Consider the following 18,608-nt stretch of genomic DNA (forward strand, 5'->3'; position numbering starts at 1 on the left):
CCAGACTGTGCTTGTCTCTTTTCCCTTGTTTGTAAGCAGCACAGCTCACTGAGCACAACTTCCCCCATCCCTGTCCCTGGAATGTTCAAGGCCAGGTTGGACAGGGCTTGGAGCAACTGATCTAGAGGAAGGTGTTCCTTGCCCATGGGAGGGAGTAGGAACAAGATGATCTTGAAGATCTCTTCCAACTGCAACCCTTTCAGTTCTCTCCAGTTTGGGCAGTGGTCTGGGGGTACAGCAGCACCTTTTGTTTGCTTCCTGGCTCCAAGGGTTCAGAGACTGCATTTGAATTCAGAGACTGGGTAAAAAATCCCCCTGTAGTGAGTCAGGTTTTGCTTACCTGGAACATCACATCATTGAAAGGCACTGTGTGAAGGAGGTGGGTCTTTATGGGAGCCAGTATCCCATGTTGTACCTGTTGGAGCATTTTCTCTCACAGAATAATTGTGAGTGTCATGACTGAGGCTTGAGGGATGCCTGAATGCTTTGTAGGGTGAGCAGAAGAGTCATGTTGTTGGCTCCTGGAGCATAATGGCCTCTGGCCACTAGCCATCATGTACCTTATCTCAGTCCTGAGCGGCTGTGACACATCTTCAGCAGTGGTAGTGTGGGCAGGCTGGAGACAGGATTGGGAGATGATTTATAATTACATTTATTTCCATTGCTCCATGTTTATATGATGTTGAGCCTGCATTTGTCTGTGTGTATCTGAGTTGCAGAGACCTAGAGTTTTTAGGATAAAAAGACATTATGCAAATGTCTCCTTTAGTCTTTTCTCCTAAATACCAAATAACCCAGGACTGGGTTTCAGTGAAAGTTTTGTTACTGGTTATTGAGTTTGATTTGGCCTGAGGCTCCGGGAATTCAGAGCAGATACAACAGCCCAGATTTCTTCATATTGGCAATGAAGTAATGGGGAGATTTGTGTGTGCTGTGCTTTCCTGTACTAGATAGCTGGAAAACTGCCCTTTTTATTTGCTTCTTGGTGTATTTTGGCGTACCAGGATTGTTTGAGTTTGCACACCGAGTGATAGAGCAGTGTCTCTGCAATTGACACCAAGCCAACCAAGAGAGACAGGAGATCTCATGCTTCTTTCCAAAAAAGCTTTAAAGGCTTTAAATCCCAGTTCCCTCTCTCTGGAAGCAGACACCAACACACCTGGATGTGTGGGAGTTTCTGTATGTCTGGAGTACATCTGGAAACCATCACAGGGCTAATTTCAGTTAGCAGAGATGTTTATCAGCAGGGCTGAGTGCAAGACAGCTTCCTGAGCAGCTCTAGGTTTGGAGGGGAAGCAGTCCACCAGCATGGATGTGGTCTGTACAACCAGGGGAGCAATTATTCATTCCACTTTCCTCACAGCTCAGGAGTTAAGGGACACCTTGGAAGATGTCAGGCAGCAGGTTAACAACATGCCGAGTGCTTTCTTACACAGCACATGAACTGCAAATGTTGGTGGAAATGAGGGAGTCTGACACTTGAGTTCAGACCTGCATAGAGTGAGCCAAGCAGGTAACACATGTCACCTCCAGTGGAAATATATTGTCAGAAATTAGGTTATTATGCTCAAATTCCTCTGCAAACAGCGAGGACTCATTTCCCACTGCACTGCTGGCCTCTGCCAGAGCAGGCCAGCAGGCTGGTAGGGTAATTTTCTGGCACACAGCTCAGCTGTTGCTTTGGGTGACTGAATTGGCTACTCCATGTAAGGTTTCACATTCTCTTTCAAACCTGGTGATGTCACCTGTCAAATCACAGAAGGGTTTGGATTGGAGGGGACCTTGAAACTCATCCAGTTCCAGCCCCCTGCCATAGGCAGGGACATCTTCCACTAATCCAGGTTGCTCCTAAAGCCCTGTCCAGCCTGGTTTGAACACTTGTAGGCACGGGGCAGCTACAGCTATTCACATGTCTATATTAGCCTTTTCCTGCTTGGCTTGTACCTCTTTGACTTTCCCCACTCTGTGTGCTCTCACCCATGGTGGTTTTGCCCACCCTTTGTGCCCCCAGACCTGCTCTCCTCTTGGAGTTTGCTTTACCTCCTGAAACTTGGATTTATAAGAGCTTCCCTTTGATTTTGAAAATTTATTTGCAAGAGTTTCTCCTTGGCCACTGGACCCTCTGCATAGCCTGTTTGTGCTGTCAGGGCTAGGGTTACTAGGATTCCTCCAGGATCCGCCACATCCTGGGTGCAGCTTTCCTGCCTTGAGAGCTGCAGAGAAATTCTGTTCCTCGACCCCTTCCCTTCCCTTCCCTTCCCTTCCCTTCCCTTCCCTTCCCTTCCCTTCCCTTCCCTTCCCTTCCCTTCCCTTCCCTTCCCTTCCCTTCCCTTCCCTTCCCTTCCCTTCCCTTCCCTTCCCTTCCCTTCCCTTCCCTTCCCTTCCCTTCCCTTCCCTTCCCTTCCCTTCCCTTCCCTTCCCTTCCCTTCCCTTCCCTTCCCTTCCCTTCCCTTCCCTTCCCTTCCCTTCCCTTCCCTTCCCTTCCCATCCCCACAGTGTGCTGGTCCATGTTTTCCTGGAGCACCATTGTGTGTTACTGGCCCTGCAAGGATGGTGAGGAGTGACAAACAGCCATGAGCTCTCTCCAAGAAGACAGCAGCCGCATCAAAGGGTTTCAAGCAGCTCGCTGTGTTGTCCTGTCCAAGCAGATCCTTTCCCTGCCCTCTAGCAGGGATTGTGCTTTCATGTTCCGAGATATTGTTCAGTTGGGATGTTTTTCTTCCCCCTTCTTCGGCAAAGCAGAGGGCAGTTCCCAAGAGGGTGAGCACATCTGATAGTGTCCCCCACTCTGCAGTTAAACAGTGACATATTGGGACAGGGCTGGGGGAAATGTTTAAGAGGCTGAGAGAAACAGAAGCTATTGTTGTTGCAAAAGTTCAAGTTTCCAGCTTCCTCTTCCTCCACCTGTCAGGAGGGAGTGCTGGGCATGCTCCCGGCACTGAGCACAAACTCAAACATGCCCTCTGGGCTCAGCAGTGTCACTGAGTCAGTCACCCAGAACCCCAGTGGCGGGGTGAATAGAAGGCACATCTGTCCGGGGGCAGTGGGGGGAGAAGGCTCATCGCTGCCGACGTGGGCTCTTTATCTCCTCTGCGGGGATCAAAGTGCTGAAGCCTTGGGAGCTGCTGTCTCGAGGTAAAATAGGGCATATGCACAAAGCAGTGGGTGCTGCTCTGCCCAGATTCCTCCCGCAAATTCCAGAGCAGACAGTGCTGTTCACAGAATCACAGAATCAGAGTGGTTTGGGTTGGAAAGGCCCTTAAAGTTCACCCAGTGCCAGCCCTCTGCAATGGACAGCAACACCTTCCACAGCAAACCAGGTTGCTTCAAACCCTATCCAATTTGTCCTTGAACATTTACAGGGATGAGGCAGACATGGCTTCCCTGGGCAACCTATACCAGGGCTTCACCACCCTCACAGGGAAAACATCTCCCTAATAATTCAATCTAACCCTGCTATCTGTCAGCTATCTGCCCTAAATCCATTAAAAAAAAAAAGTTTAATTGAAATCCCTTAAATATGAGTACTTCCCCAATCAGAAATAGCACTAGCTCTGACTCAGGCTTCTTCTCCTGACCGGGTCTTGAATCGCAGAATCCCAGAAGAATTTTGTGTTGGAAGAGACCTTTAAAGGTCATCCAGTCCAACTCCTGCCATGGGCAGGGACATCTTGGTGGCACCACTGCAGTCAAGGAACAGTTTGTCATTTGAGAAACACTGGAAATGGCGCTAATAGAGCTGTATCCATGTGAGAAACTCCTTAGGAGGTGAGTGTCCTGGATCTTACTTGGTTAAAATGTGGATAAACATCCTAAACATTGATCAGAGGATTTTATTTAATTAAAATAAAATACTCCTGCTGGTAAATACATTTGGCTGTCTGGGATCTGAGCAGTGGTCGTGGCTTTATCGATTGTCATATCATTAAATCAGGCGGAGAAAATATAAATGATGGGCCTGAAGACCCTGAACATAAAGTTCAGTTGTCTGAAAATCTGTTAAGTTGCTGAACATCTTGCAATGATTTAACCAAAAAAAAAAAAAAAAAAAAAGCAATCCAGCTCCTAAATGAAATGTCAATGCATATTATGGTAGATGATGTGATACAAGTAATTCTCTCACTGGGCTCAGTGATGTGGCATTCCAGATGCTTATGATGATCTAGATTCCTGAACGGAAAACTACTTGACTGATCCTAATACCTTTGCTCCAAGCCTGTAACCACAGGAGAGGCTCCAGCATCCTTCCTGTTGGATGCAAGATGATTAAACAGGTTTGACTACTGGAATAGGATGTTTTTCACTTTTTTTTTTTTTTTTAAGAATGAAGATAAATCATTATTCATATGTCCTTCCAGTGTGTCTGTAGAGAAAAAAGAATTTCAGCGAGTTCATAGGTATTTTTCAGTGGCTCCAAAGTGCCTTGAGACTTCTAAAATCACAGGATGACAGAATGGCTTTGGTTGGAAGAGACCTTAAAGATCACATAGTCCCCAACCCCTCTGCCATGGATTTCCCACTAGACAAATTTGTTCTAAGATCTCTCCAACTTGGCCTTGGACATTCCAGGGCTGGGGCAGCCACAGCTTCTCTGGGCAATCTGTACCAAGGCCTCACCAACTTCACAGGGAAGAACTTCTTCCCAATATCCAATGTAAATCTCTCATCTTTTACTTTAAAGCATCATCTTTTTTATTTTAAATAAGGGCTGATGTCCTGTCCTTTGTCTCAAAGGGAGATGATGAAGAGTTACACTGTAGGACCCAGTAATGAGAAAACAAATGTAACAGGAAAAGGGGGTTGACTTCACACTGGCATAACGCAGGATTAGGTTGTATATTGAGAAGGAATATCTATCCATGTGACTACCCGATCCCTTAAAGTGTTCAAGGACAGGCTGGATGGGGCTTGGAGCAACCTGGTCTTGTGGGAGATGTCCTTATCCATGGCAAAGGGGAAGGTGTCCCTGGCCATGACAGCGGTGTTGAAACTGGATCATCTTCAAAGTCACTTCCAGTCCAAACCCATGAAATGTTAAAACACATTACAGATGAAATTAAGACTGACCCCTTGCAGCACAGCAACCCAGTGGCTGGCAAAAGGTGACCAGGATGGTCTCTCTGCCCATTTAATGTAAAATCCTATAAATACCATGGTCAAGTGAAGATGGGCCTGATACTTTGCAAATCTACATTAATTAAACTCTACTGAGGATGTTAATCGGTGGTTGGTATTGGGCTTTAAGGTTTTTATTGCCTGGCAAAAGTTCTCAGCCTGCAGGGGTTTGTGTGCCTCCATCCTGGCACAGCTGATGCCTTCTTACCTGCAGTTTTGGTGTTAGGATTACCTTGCCCTTTCTGGGTTCCTCTTTCAGGCTCCCTCTCCCTTGTCATCAAGACGCCTTTATTTCCTGGATTTTCTGTGGCTATTAGGCTGTCACTGCACTGTAGGAAGGGAGTGATATCACTGTTACTGCTTTCAAAGGACTTTGAAAAGGCCAAGTCAATGAAATGCAGAAATAACTTGGGCATGTTAGTCCCCACCACTCTGAGAGACAAGTGGAAGGGGCTTGGGCATCACAATGGGAAAGGATTTTTGGAAGCAGTTGAGTCAGGGGGAGACTAAGATCTCTGCTGTTGTAGCATCCTGACCAGCATCCTGAGCTCTGGTGCTGGTGGGAATGGCTCTGTAGGGTCTGGGGGAGCTGGGTGTGGAGTTTGTTCCTGCAGTGGCAGTAAGCAATTTTGCAGCTGAGGGAGCAGCTCCCTGTGCCTGCGCAGAGGACACGGCACACATGGTGTCACAGATGGAGCTGTGGTGTGGATTTCTCCTGCAGGCAGTGTCCTTCCAGCTGGAGCAGGTGATGGTGTGACCAGCAGCGGCCATGGGTGTGAGTCAGGCTACCTTATCTTTGTTGTGAGTGCAAACACCTCTGTAAGAGGAGCTGCAAAGAGAGCTGATCTCTGCAGATAGCAATCTGCTATCCCTTGTGTGTCCGGGCACATCTAGCCTCACCGGGACAGAAAGCTTTGTGGCTGCACAGGGATATTTCTCCTTTCAGCATTGTGTTGTCTGAGAGTGCTCTTCAGGCAGCAGAACTGGCAGCACGCTCTTAGCATTCACTTGCAGGGATGTGGTGCTGGCAGAAGGAGAAACCATAAGGATATTTTCACAAATTCTTCATAGAAAGGGTTGTCCAGCCCTGGCACAGGCTGCCCTGGGCAGTGGTGGAATCCCCATCCCTGGAGGGATTTAATGGATGTGTGGATGTAGCACTTGGGTACATGGGTTAGTGTTGAGCTTGCCAGTGTTGGGGTTGGTCTCAGAGGGGCTTTTCCAATCCCAGTGATTCCATAATTCTAAGTCATACCCTGCAGGGGGCCATGGCTGCTCTTGTGTAACTCCCCAGATGAGTTCACTGGGGCACTGGATAGTGCAGGAGCTGCAGCTTGACCAGTGTTAGCCTTGTGCAGGGCTGTGCAGATCCAAATCCCCATAAGATTGTAGGTGAATCATCCCTGCTCTCCATCACACTGCTGGGTACTTCTTCTTATTAAACTGCATAGAAAAAAAGAAATAAAAATGGGATCTGGTATGGATTCTGTGTGAAAATTTGTTCCTCAAGTATCAAACTTCTTTGAACCAAGGTCCTGTTGTTGACTTGCCACATAGTTCATTACCATTAAACTTTAAATTGTAACCCTGGTAAAGAGAGCATAAACCTTCTGTTGGTGCTATGATAATTTACAGTGGTCACAGCCTCCTGAATCACAGTTGGGAGCAACAAATGAAGGCTGCCAGTCTTTCAACTATTAGGTCTCTGTCCAAGTGCATGATGAGCAATTCAGAGCATCCAGAACCACAGCACTAGAGTACAGGCTTTTTATTCAGATTATGTTTATCTGGGTGGTTTCTCCAGTCAGTGGGGTGAACTGCATTCAGCTATGTTCAAGATATCAGCCAAAGTTCAGGCAGTGTATTGCTAGTCAGAAATAACTTTAGGATTATCATACCATATATCCTAACATTGAAGGGTTTGTTTGGGAGGGAGCTTCAAGACTATCTAGTTCCAACCCTGCTGCCATGGGCAGGGATACTTTCCACTAGACCAGGGTGCCAGAAACTCTGGCCAGCCTGGTATTGGACACTCGCAGGGTTAAGAGCCACAGCTTCTCTGGGCAACCTGTGCCAGGGCCTCACCACCCTCACATCCAATAATTTCTTCCCAGTATCCCATCTAACCCTGCCCTCTGTCAGTGGGAAGCCACTCTGCCTTTTTCTGTCACTCCAGGCCCTTGTCCAAAGTCCATTCCAGCTCTTTTGGAGCCCCTTTAGGCACTGGCAGGGGCTCTTGAGTTCTTCCTGGAGCCTTCTCTTACTCAGGTTGAACACCCCGGGTGTCTCAGTATATGATTGTCTGTTCCTTGGGATAAATTTCTAGTGAAACCACTGTGAAGGTTTCCAGTGACATGGAGGAAGGTTGGCAAGACACTCTGGATGTAGCTGTGAGTGTTCCCTGGACCAACATTCCTGCTTTCCTTTTTTTTTTTTTTTTTTTTTTTTTTTTTCCCAACTGTAGGAAGAGGAATATGGTTTGTTTACCTCCTTTTCATGCATTCCATCCCAGCACTCTTAACCAGCTGACAGTGTTGCCCCCAGAGCGGACCAAGAGCAAGGAATTTGGAAAGGCTGTCTGAGTTCAGATGTGTACCTCTCCAAGTCCTTAAAGAGGTGATCTGGCTTGTTCAGTGCATGCAAGCACTCACACCTGACTTTGATATCCTTACCTGGGATTCTGGGTGGAATTTCAAGACTTCAAATGTGGTGCTTGCACAAGTGGAACATGGCTGGTATGTTCACTTATGTCTCTCCCAGCAGGGAGTTTAATGACAGCTCTTCCCTATTATGCATGTGTGGAGAATGCACTGTGCAGGGACAGCCTCACGCAGAAAAAAAGATGGAAAAGCCTTAATTTGTGACAAGGGAGAAGGATAAACCAAGGGGCAGAGAACTGCTGACTGCTGCATGGTCCACTCTGCTTTCTGAAGCCTCACCCATGGCTGCCCTGTCTTGAGACTGGCAGCACCTTGCTCCTGCAAAAAGTGGTTTTGTAATCATGGATTTGGTAGTGTAGAAGGACCTTTTACACAGGCAGACAGTGGCAGGACAAGGGGAAGTGGCTTCAAACTGGCAGAGGGGAGATCTAGATGAGATATGGCGAAGAAGTTCTTCCTTGAGAGGGTGGTGAGGCCCTTGCACAGGTTACCCAGAGGAGCTGTGGCAGCCCCATCCCTGGAAGTGTCCAAGGCCAGCTTGGAAGGGGCTTGGAGCAACCTAGTCTAGTGGAAGGTGTCCATGCCTATGGCAGAGGGGACAGAACAAAATGATCTTCAAGGTCCCTTTTAGCACAGACCCTTTGGTGAATCATTCTATGATTCTATGACCTGAATGTGCTGGGTTTAGAGTTTGTCTCATTTAACTTGAGGTCTGTAAAATTGTGTTTCAATTCTGAGCTTCCCTTCTTCCTTGTGGTGTGTGAGAGAACTATGATTTCATACTGTTTGGGTTTGGCACATGTTTTAGGTTGAGCTAAAGTATCTGTTGCAAGAACCTGTCCCTTGCCATTATCTTGCAAAAGCTGAGAAAATTTTGGAGACACGAGGATAGTTTGATTCCTAGTACTTTTGGAGGGTTTCTTATTTTTTCGTATGCTATACAAGAAAACTGCAAAGTATCTGCAGGTGGCATGGGCTTTGGAAGTACACTGAGCTGCTTCTAAAGCCTAATGGGTGCTTTGCAGCCAAAGGATTCAAATGTTATTGGAATTTGGGTTTATCAGTTTTGCTGCTGATTGGTTCTTCAGGAATTAGACTGGACAGAATAAATAAGTAAATAAACAATACAGAAAACAAGATGTTGGCATTGCACCCTTTAAACGGAGAGGGATTGCCATCACCTGGATGTTTGTTTAAGTTTGGTCACCTTTGAGAACTGTATTGAATCAACTTCATGCTGGGTCTTCTGGGCTGTGCTAGAGCAGGTGCCTGCACAGTAAAACATTCTGCTTTACCTCATTAGCTCCAGGATGCTTGGGGTGCTCTCTTCATATCTGCTTCCTGACCATATCTCTCCTCTTTCCAGGTTGTTGGAAGAAGGTGCAGATGTGAATACAAGGCACAAGCTTGGCTGGACAGCTCTCATGGTGGCAGCCATCAGCAGGAACTCCAGGTATGTGCATCTCGCATCGTGGTGACTCACTTCAACTTTTTCCTAAAGTCCTACTGAGCTCTGTAGAGATTTTCCATAAAGTTTGGGATTTATTGTGGAGCTCAACCCAAAGGAGCTTGTCACTCTCCTTATGCCCAGTATGTGGTGTGACAGATCAGGGCAGGCTGCTCCCCAGTCCCACAGATGTGACAGCTGAGCTGACAGTGCCATTCCACAGCAGCTCTCAGGTTTTGGCCATGGATGAGCCCATACCTGTATGGTTTGTGATGTTATTGTGGTGGGTACCCCACCAGGCAAAATTGTTCCTGTAAGAGCTGTCCCATCCCTTCTCACTGAGACTGTAGCTGGGGCTGAATACTGTGCCCTTGCTCCACAGTTCCCATGATGATCACTCTGGCTTCTTGTAACCTTTTAAAGACACTCCTAAATATATTCAGTCTACAACTAAATTCAATTAGGTTTTTTTTTTTATTTAGGGAAAAAAAAAGAGAAAGAAATCCAATTTTGAAAAATGTGGGACAGACGGGAGAATGAGCTTTGATGTTACAACCTCTCAGGGATGCTTTACTTAGTCACAAGTTCATAAGCAAAAAAGCTTAATTACTTGGGAAAACACAGGATTAAAGCAGTGCACAAAGGCTGAATATCCGCTCTCGGGTGACACTATTCCAATCCATGTGCTGAGTTCGTGTGTGGTGCAAACTTTGATGTGTGCTATGACAAGCTGAAAGTCGTGACCTCCTCAGGGAGCTCCTTAAAACAGGCCCAGAGGTGGGGGCTTGCTAATGTTTGTTTAACTTTGATGTCCAAGCAGCAACGGGCCCTGTTATTTGCCTGTCCACGAAGGGATGGGCTTGGGAGCCTCCCACCTTTCCCAGTGGACAATGGTCAGCAAGCAGAGTGTGACGACTGTTGACCATTCCGAGTGACTGGTGAAGCAGAACAGGACTTCCCGAGTTGCAAAGGCTAAGGGGAGACAGGGAGAAAGGCTCTTCATGGGACAATAATTGCCTAAAATCAGGCCTAAAATCAAGTGGAAATGCTAATGAAAACATCTTGACAGTAAAAAAATTGTGGACCCTGCTGAGAGGGCAGAGTCATCGCCACATCTCTCTTTGTTGTGTACCTGGCCAAAAGAAAGAGGGTTTGGCTGTATTGGGCAAATTCTGTTTATTTTTCCCACATTTTAGATGAATACTGACTTAAAGTGAAAATTAAGAAGACCTTGAATACCTGAAGCTCAGTAGAACTTGTTTCTATATAGCGGAAGAGTAGTTATTTACTATTGCACTTAAAGGTCTTTTCCCACCTTTGTGATTCTGGTTCTGTCCTTTCTGGAGGGAAACATAAATGCAAGCCAGACTTATTCCATACGTAACAGCTCCAGCATTGTGCCAGACAATGTTTTGGACCTTGGTCCTGTTTATAGAATTGTAATGTCCACAGTGCAGAGTGGAAAATGCATTGAGCTGGAACATGACCCACAGAGTTTGAAATTCCTTACAAATGGTTTGCTAATGGACCTAGTTCACAGGATGAATTGTGTAATTGAAACTAGATGTTATGGCCAGGGTATTCTGGGGAAGGGAGGACTCAGAGGCACAAGGATGCAGGATGGTTTTGTTTGTAGAGTGTGGTCCCTCTGTAAAAGGTTATGCTCTAAATCTGCTTTCTCCAGCCACAGCAACTGATCTGAGAATCAGAATCGCGGGTTGGAAGGGGCCTTGAAGATCATCCACTTCCATCCCTTTGCCCTGAGCAGGAATGCCTTCCATTAGACTAGGTTGCTCCAAGCACTGTCCAACTTGGCCTTGAATGCTTTCAGGGATGGGGCTGCCACAGCTTCTCTGGGCAGCCTGTGCCTGGTCCTCACCATCCTCTCAAGGTAGACTTGCTTCCCTGTATTCAATCTGACCGAGGTGCAGCCAGCTGAGCTACAGGTACAGCTGACAGGACCTACAGGTACTGTTTGCCTACAAAAAGACCAAGGTCATTGGAATGTTTAACTTGACAGCTCTTTCACCACTTCCCGTTTTATAGCTGCTGATACCTGCACAGGTTCCTCGGCATGGTTTTGAAGGGCTGGGATTCTGGGAACTGAGATAAGTTTTTAGCTAAGAAAAAGGAAGCTTTCATCCTCAGAATACTGCCTTTCCAAAGGTGTTTTTCAGAGAAGAATGACGTTTTCAGTCTCTGCAGTGCACTAGAGATTTCTGTGACCTGTCCTTTAGCTTTGTCATGTTTCCCAGTTTCCACAGCCCTCACTCTTCCAATTAGACAGCCTTAGTCCATCTGTTTAATTTAATTCCAGAGGCGCTGCTTTAATGATTTCTGTCAGTTGCCATCAGCTACAAGATGAAATCCAGTGTGCTGGAAGGCAAGTTTGGGGTCCATCTTTTCTCTTTACAGCAAAGCAATGATCATCTTCTTCCTCTTGGAAATATCTTGTATCCAAAATGTGAGGAGGAATTAAGCAGCATTCTGCAATATTCTCATGGACAGGTCTCCAGGAGGAGACTGGTGTCTGCCTAGGAGGGGAGATGCAGTAGCAGATCTAATGGAGAAAGACATTTAGGGTTCCTTTTTAACATGAGACAGTGTCAACGTCCAAATTCTTTGGCTCCATGATGATAGATGTTGTAACTGGGTCATGGGCTGAAGACACATCAGCTGTGACCATGTTTACAGCAGCAGAGGAAGGTTTTATGCTGTAATTCCCATTGCTGCAGCAATTACCATAGCATTGACATATTTTTAGTATTTAAGCTTTAATTAAATGCATACCCAGGGCTTTGTGGGTTTTGTGCATTTGTTAAAATATGCAATAAAGCTATCATAAATGAAACCCCAAAGATAGGACTTTAGCTGTATGTCTGTATTTTGTAGCATTTTGACCTTTTCTATATCCAGTTATCAGCTACTCCAGTTTTTATCATTTCCACAGAAATAAAGTGACAGTGAAATATCAAGTCATCTTCTCAGGCTCCTCTGAGGTGGAAAAACTACTTGTATGATAGGGGAACCTAAGGCACAGAGCAACTTGGAAAGTCTGGGATAAACTTGAGTAGTTCTAAAAAACACTGGAACCTGCTTCTGCTCCCATTCAACCATATTGGCACAAGCCCTGGGCAGCAATTCTGAATGAGCGGGCTGGAGCATGAGCATGAGTCTGATGAAGAGTGGCTGAGGGAGCTGGGGGCCTCAGCCTGGAGAAAAGGAGGCTCAGGAGTGACCTCCTTACTCTGTAAGAGTCCCTGACTCTGAGGGTGGAGCTAGATGGGGATCAGTCTCTTCTTTCAGGGAACAAGGGACAGGGAAAAAAGGAAACAGCCTCAAATTGTGCCATTAGAGCTTGAGGTGGCTATTAGGGAAAATTCCAAACCTGAAAATATTGTCGAGCCCTGGAAGAGACTGCCCAGGAGAGTGATGGGGTCACCATCCCTGGAGGGATTAGAAAGTGTATGTGGCATTTGGGGACAAAGTTTAATGGTGGCCTTGGTAGTGCTGGGGGAACAGAGGGGTTTTCCAACCTAAATGGTTCTGTGATTCTGTGATGTTAGGGCCTCCAAAGTTTTCTGCATGGCTCAGGTGGTGGAGAGGAGCACCTGGATGCATTCATAGGGATTCCTTGAAGCGCAGTTCAAGTGCAGTTCAAGTCTGTGCAAAGCTCCAATAATGACTTTTACAGTAGCAGCAGCAGCAGCAATACTCATGTTTTAATTGGATAGAAGTGCTCCAGCCCTCAGAGCATCATTTTGTCCCCCTCTGGACTCACTCCAGCAGCTCCACATCCTCCTGATTTTGGGTGGCTGAGAGCTGGAGGCTGCACTGCAGGTGAGGTCTCACCTGAGAGGAGCAGAGGGTCAGAATCGCCCGCTCTTCCGCTGCCCATGCTGTGGGATCAGCCCAGGGCACAGGTTTCTGACAGCACGCTTGTCTTCCTGTTTCACTGGGGTCTTTAGCCTCCAAATTCCTCTTGACTCTTCCCCACATCATCTACTCATCTTCATTTTCTTTTTGTAGCATTGGCTTCCTACACACCCTTTCTTCTTTTGCCTTCCTTTTCAGGTCTGGATCTCTTTGCGTTTCTTCACTTCTGCTTCTCAACTTCTATCTTCTGGGAATGACCAATGTCAAGGCTCTCCTTTTCCTTCTCTGCCTTCCTATGTAGATCAAAGGAGCTGTGGGTCAAAGGGTGTCCCATGGAACCAGAACCAGCAGGGCTTGGCCCAACATGGCCTCGTCCCATCCCTCGCCCTCCTCCAACCATCTTTAGGGAGAGGAGTCAGGAAGTAATTTGTTCCTTGCCTCCATGTACATTGCTGGGAACTGTGCCTCATCCACATGTGCATTGGAGATGTTGTGTGGCTGTTTTATATTGGTAATGACAATTCCTCATGCATAGTGATAGTCTAGTGGGTTTGTTCTGAGATTGGTGAAGGGTGACTGATCTGGAGCTGTTCCCTGTCTACAGGCAGTGGCATGATGAAGTGATGCAGTCTTGTTACCTATATTAGGTACATACATCTGTTCCAAGGGAGTTTTTTCACTCCTTTCACTTTAGGCAAGTCGTTCAGAGCTGTCTGCAGTGGAGCTGGAGAAATATCTAGTGCCTTTGGAAGAAGATATGGCCCAATACATCATCTGTCAGAGAGCTGAGGAGTTGAGTGTGGGTTTCAGCTGTGATGACAGAATGCTAGAAGGACCTGATCCTACAAACTGAGACATTGGCTTTCAACTACTCCCATTCTGGGTGTTTTTGATGTACAGTGGCCACTTGGCTGTTCCTGCAGCTGTTACTCAAGCCTCTGCCTTCGCAGCGCCCCCATCTCAGACCCCTGGGCATGAACATCCCTCTTTTCAGGAATGAGCACCATCTGATGTCTTACAACTCAGGCACAATGTGATACTGTCAGTTTAGCAGGTTCCTGCACCTCTCCAAGCCACAGAAATGGTTTCTCTTCACATTTTCTTACTGCTCCAGGCAGGGAGCAGGGCTTATAACACTCCTCAACTCCCTTGCGTGCCTTCATTGTGCCTCTGAAAGATGATTCACCCATGTCACACTCTCTGAACAATATAACAATTACCACACTTCAAGATTTATTTTCTTCCATTTTTTGGATTCTATAATCCCTTTTTATCCTCTTTTTGAGGAGTCAATCATTTTTGTCTGGGTTAATAATAACACATCACAGCACCAGGGATTGCTGCAGCTGCATGGCTTTCTATGCCATAGGTAGATGTAAACATGCTCCTGGGAAGGCACACATCCACGTTTAACCTCATCTGAGCAGCAGCTCCTCCCAGCCCTCCTGCTGTGCTGAGTTTTACACAGTTAAGATATAACCACACAAGCATCTTCTTTGTGTCTGGGCAGGACATGTGGCTGCTGCCAGAGCTCAGGGCAGCCGCGTATCAAAACCCGCGCAGGCGTCTGCATTGTGCTGATAACACACGGTCATGGGGATCACCAGGCTTCTTGGTTCACCAACCCCAGCTGCCGGCGCCTTGGTGCAGGCACAACGTCTCTCTTGACTCAGCCCCAGTCACCTCCCACCATGTCACCATTGATTTCCCCACCCCCTGTATTGTATATATGTATTTATTTATTGAACAATATGTTAGTCCAGCCATTACAAGCAGAAAGCACTTTCCCCAATCGATTGAACTGCCCAGCCAACTCTAGCTCAGCATTGCCCTCTGAGTCATCACCAGGGTCAATTTAGATTTATATTCATGCTGATGAATAGGCTCTGCCTCTAATCCAATCAGAACTTGATCAGCAAATTAAAACTCAGCTTGTTGAGGCTGTTGAGCGCAGGTGAGTTATGGAGGGAAGCTGGAGCAGCCCAGCTGGACAGTGGCATCCCACTCCTTCTAGGATCTGGTTTAGGGTATTGTTCTGCCCCAGTGCCTCACAGCAAGAGGAGGAACACAAAAAGTGTATGGGTGAGAGAATCCCTCATTTGAAACTCACTCATCATGGGATGGTTTGGGTTTGGAAGGGCCTTAGAGCTCCTCTCACTCCAATCCCTCTGCTATTGGCAGGTTCACCTTCCACTAGACCTGGTTGCTCCAAGCCCCATCCAACCAGGCCTTGAACACTTCCAGGGATGGGCAGTCACAGTTTCTGTAGGCAGCCTGTACCAAGGCCTCACTATCCTCACAGGGAACAATTTCTTCCCAATATCCCACCTAACCCTGCCCTCTGTCACTTTGAAGTCATTCCCCCTTGTCCTGTCACTCCAGGCCCTTGTCCAAAGTCCTTCTCCAGCTCCCTTGGAGCCCCTTTAATCACCTAATTTTGCAAGTCCCTTCCTTTTTTTCCAGGGATATTCATATGCTTTGCATGGCTGAGTACAGTCCCTTTGTATTTTCAATGCGCTGTTACCTTTCCTACAGGGTAATTTGCTTGAATGTCCCATTACCTGCAAATTGGATAGTTACAATCAATAGTTGTGATCCAGGAGTCTAGCTGATGGACATGTGCCTGGAGGGGTCGGCACATCCCAAAAGCAGGAGATGAGATTGAAAGATGATTGGAAAGGAAGGCTGGATGTGTGATGTGTTGTTATTAGACTAGTGCCAGTATTTTGGCACAGCAGATTTTGCCAGGAAGTGATGATCTTAGTGCTTATTATTAAACTTGAGCCTCGCAGCCATCATAAGAGCTATGGAAATGTTTCTTACCAGAGGGAATGTGGTGCAGAGGGTAATTCACAGGGAGAGCAGAGCAGTTCTCCCACCATCATCTGCTGCATCACTCTTGGACCATCTTGCATCTAGCAGTTGTGGTCCTCTGCTCAACTTCTCACAGCAGGTCACTTCCCAGAGAAGAATGCTGATGTGTAGGCAGTGGTTCCTGAGTATCTGACAGCATATGGAGGTAGTATCTGATGGAGTGCCTGGCAAGAATGCTCATGTCAATGTAGTCACTGAGGGCAGGAAAGGCAGATGGATGGAGTTATCAAGAAAATGATAAGTTCCATTTTACCATATGACTCACTCAGTACCTGTAGCTCACTCATGAGCCACAGTCTTGTGGATTAAAGTCCAAGACACTAAGACTTGGGATAATTTTCCTTAAAATGAGGCAGATTCACAGACCTGAAGGTATATCAAAGCCTGTGAGCTAATATTTAAGTAGAGGGATCTCTTTGATGGTGATAGCCATGAGAATGGCGTCCCAGAAGAGTGGTTTGATTATATCAGAACTTGTGCTTCCAAAGACTTGAGTGATCCGTGAGGCTCAGCTGCCTGGTGGGGATGCTTGAAGCCCTGATTGCAAGGATCACAGTAAATCAGCTGCTAGGGCAAGATCATCAAAGCCTTAGCTGGAGCACATAATTTCTTGCCTGAAGGAGTTGTCCAGCCCTGTCACAGCTGCCCAGGGCAGTGGTGAAGTCCCCATCCCTGGAGGGATTAAAAAGCCATGATTCCATGATTCTATGATGGTTTCTGCTCAGTAGGTAGATATCCATCTCTAGCAGCATGGATGTTGTCAATTTTATGGAGGTTCCCATAAAACAGCAGGACAGAACCTGCTCTGCCTGCTTCCATCTTGTACCTTCTGCTTTCATGGGGACCTCCTCTTTAAGGTCCTTGATGCAGTTCTCTTGATGACTGGGTTCACCACAGTAGCACCAAGTACTGGAGATGCAAGATGTTTCCAGAGGAATCCAGCACTGGGTCTTACAGAAGTACTTTGCACAGATCCTTTGCTAGAGCTTTCCCAACTAGAAAGACTGGATATGTCACATCTCCCTCTGTTCCACAGTCTGACAGATGGCACAGTGCCAAACAGATGCCGAGGGTAGGTCTGACCTGCCTAATGACTAGAGGTTGAGCCTGGGCAGTTGGCCTGTGGCTACATCTATTCTGGATGTTCCAGGCTTCACAGGGCTTTTCTTGCAGCCAGACTGCTTCCTTGCTTTGCATTTTGCTGCAGTCATAGAGGGCAGTGGTAAAGGTCTGAGTTCTGAAGCAGAGGTGGGAGTGGAACTAGGTATGCTGAGCAGCCCTTCCTAGAGGTGTTGAATGAATTGCAGGATACATTTTGTGCCCTGTGCCTTACCAGTGCTCCTAAGGTAGTCCAGAAGGATCTATAGGCTTGTTGTGGCACTCCTACATGGGATGTCCTCACTGATAGGACTTTAAGAGCAGTGTAGCAAGACAGTGTAGACGTCTCTTCTGAACATGGAGCAGATATTTGGATCAGTGTCTTTTCCCTGGCATCACATGTGGGGACAGGGCAGCGGATGCACCACCATAGAGGCCTGAGGGTGAGACAGTGAGGTTAGGTCTCACTGGAATAGTATTGAAGATCATGGGTTATCTCACACACTGACCCTTCAAACAAGATCAAAACTACTTCGTGAACTGAGAGAAAACTCAGGCTCATTGAAGAGATTCATGTGGTAGAGAGTGAGCACATCTGTGATGAACGACTCCTCTGGACTTCATGGCTTCCACTACTGATGTCTGAAAGTAGGTGAGGTGATCCACCATCAAGAAGGATGTCAACCTGTTGGAGCAAGCACACAGGAGAACATGGAGATGCTCCAGGGGCTGGAGAGAGACTGAGAGAGGTGGGGCTGTTCTGCCTGGAGAAGAGAAGGCTCCAGGGAGACCTTAGAGCCCCTGCCAGTGTCTAAAGAAACACCAAGAGACATGGAAGGGTTCTTTGGACAAGGGCCTGGAGTGACAGGACGCGAGGGGTGGCTTCCCACTGACAGAGGGCAGAGTTACATGGCATATTGGGAAGGAATTCATCCTTGTGAGTATGGTAAGGCCCCAGCACAGGTTGCCCAGAGAAGCTGTGACTGCCACATTCCTGGAAATGTTCCAGGCTTGATTGGATGGATCTTGGAGCAACCAGGTCTAGTGGAAGGTGTCCCTGCCCTGGCAGGCAGTTGAAATGAGATGAGCTTTAGGGTCCCTATCTAACCCAAAGCATTCCAGGTTTTTGTGATGCCCATCCTTAGTGCCTGTTCTAAGCCATCAGGTATCTAATATGATCGTGGCTGTGCAACTCAATCCACTCAAGAACCTTTGCATTGCAGCATGCTTTCAGTGATAGAAAAGGGGAAGGGACATAATTGGAAATAGCTGTTTGTGGAAAAAGAGCCAGAACCTCTCAACCTAAATATTATAGAACAAACGGCATTGTTGAAATATGGATACAAATAAAATATGGATAAAAATGTTTTTACATATGTAAATGAGCTCTGTATGCTCACAGGGATTGCCTGAAAGGAGAGTGGAGCCAGGTGGGGGTCAGTCTCCTCTCCCAGGCAGCAAGTGACAGAACAAGAGGAAACAAGTTGCACCAAGGAAAGTTTAGGTTGGATATTGGGAAAATTTCTTCCCCAAAAAGT

At 46.8% G+C, this 18,608-nt stretch overlaps 1 protein-coding gene across 1 annotated transcript in view; it reads left to right on the top strand.

Moving 5' to 3' along the window:
* Positions 1-18,608, top strand: part of CLPB (ClpB family mitochondrial disaggregase) — a 70,750-nt gene that overhangs the window by 6,171 nt on the left and 45,971 nt on the right. The window contains exon 3 of the mRNA XM_056485968.1: positions 9,142-9,228. Within this exon, the coding sequence (XP_056341943.1) occupies positions 9,142-9,228 (87 nt within the window). The remainder of the gene's footprint in view (positions 1-9,141; positions 9,229-18,608) is intronic.

The sequence above is a fragment of the Oenanthe melanoleuca genome, chromosome 1, assembly GCF_029582105.1.
Source record: "Oenanthe melanoleuca isolate GR-GAL-2019-014 chromosome 1, OMel1.0, whole genome shotgun sequence".
Classification (NCBI taxonomy): Eukaryota; Metazoa; Chordata; class Aves; order Passeriformes; family Muscicapidae; genus Oenanthe; species Oenanthe melanoleuca.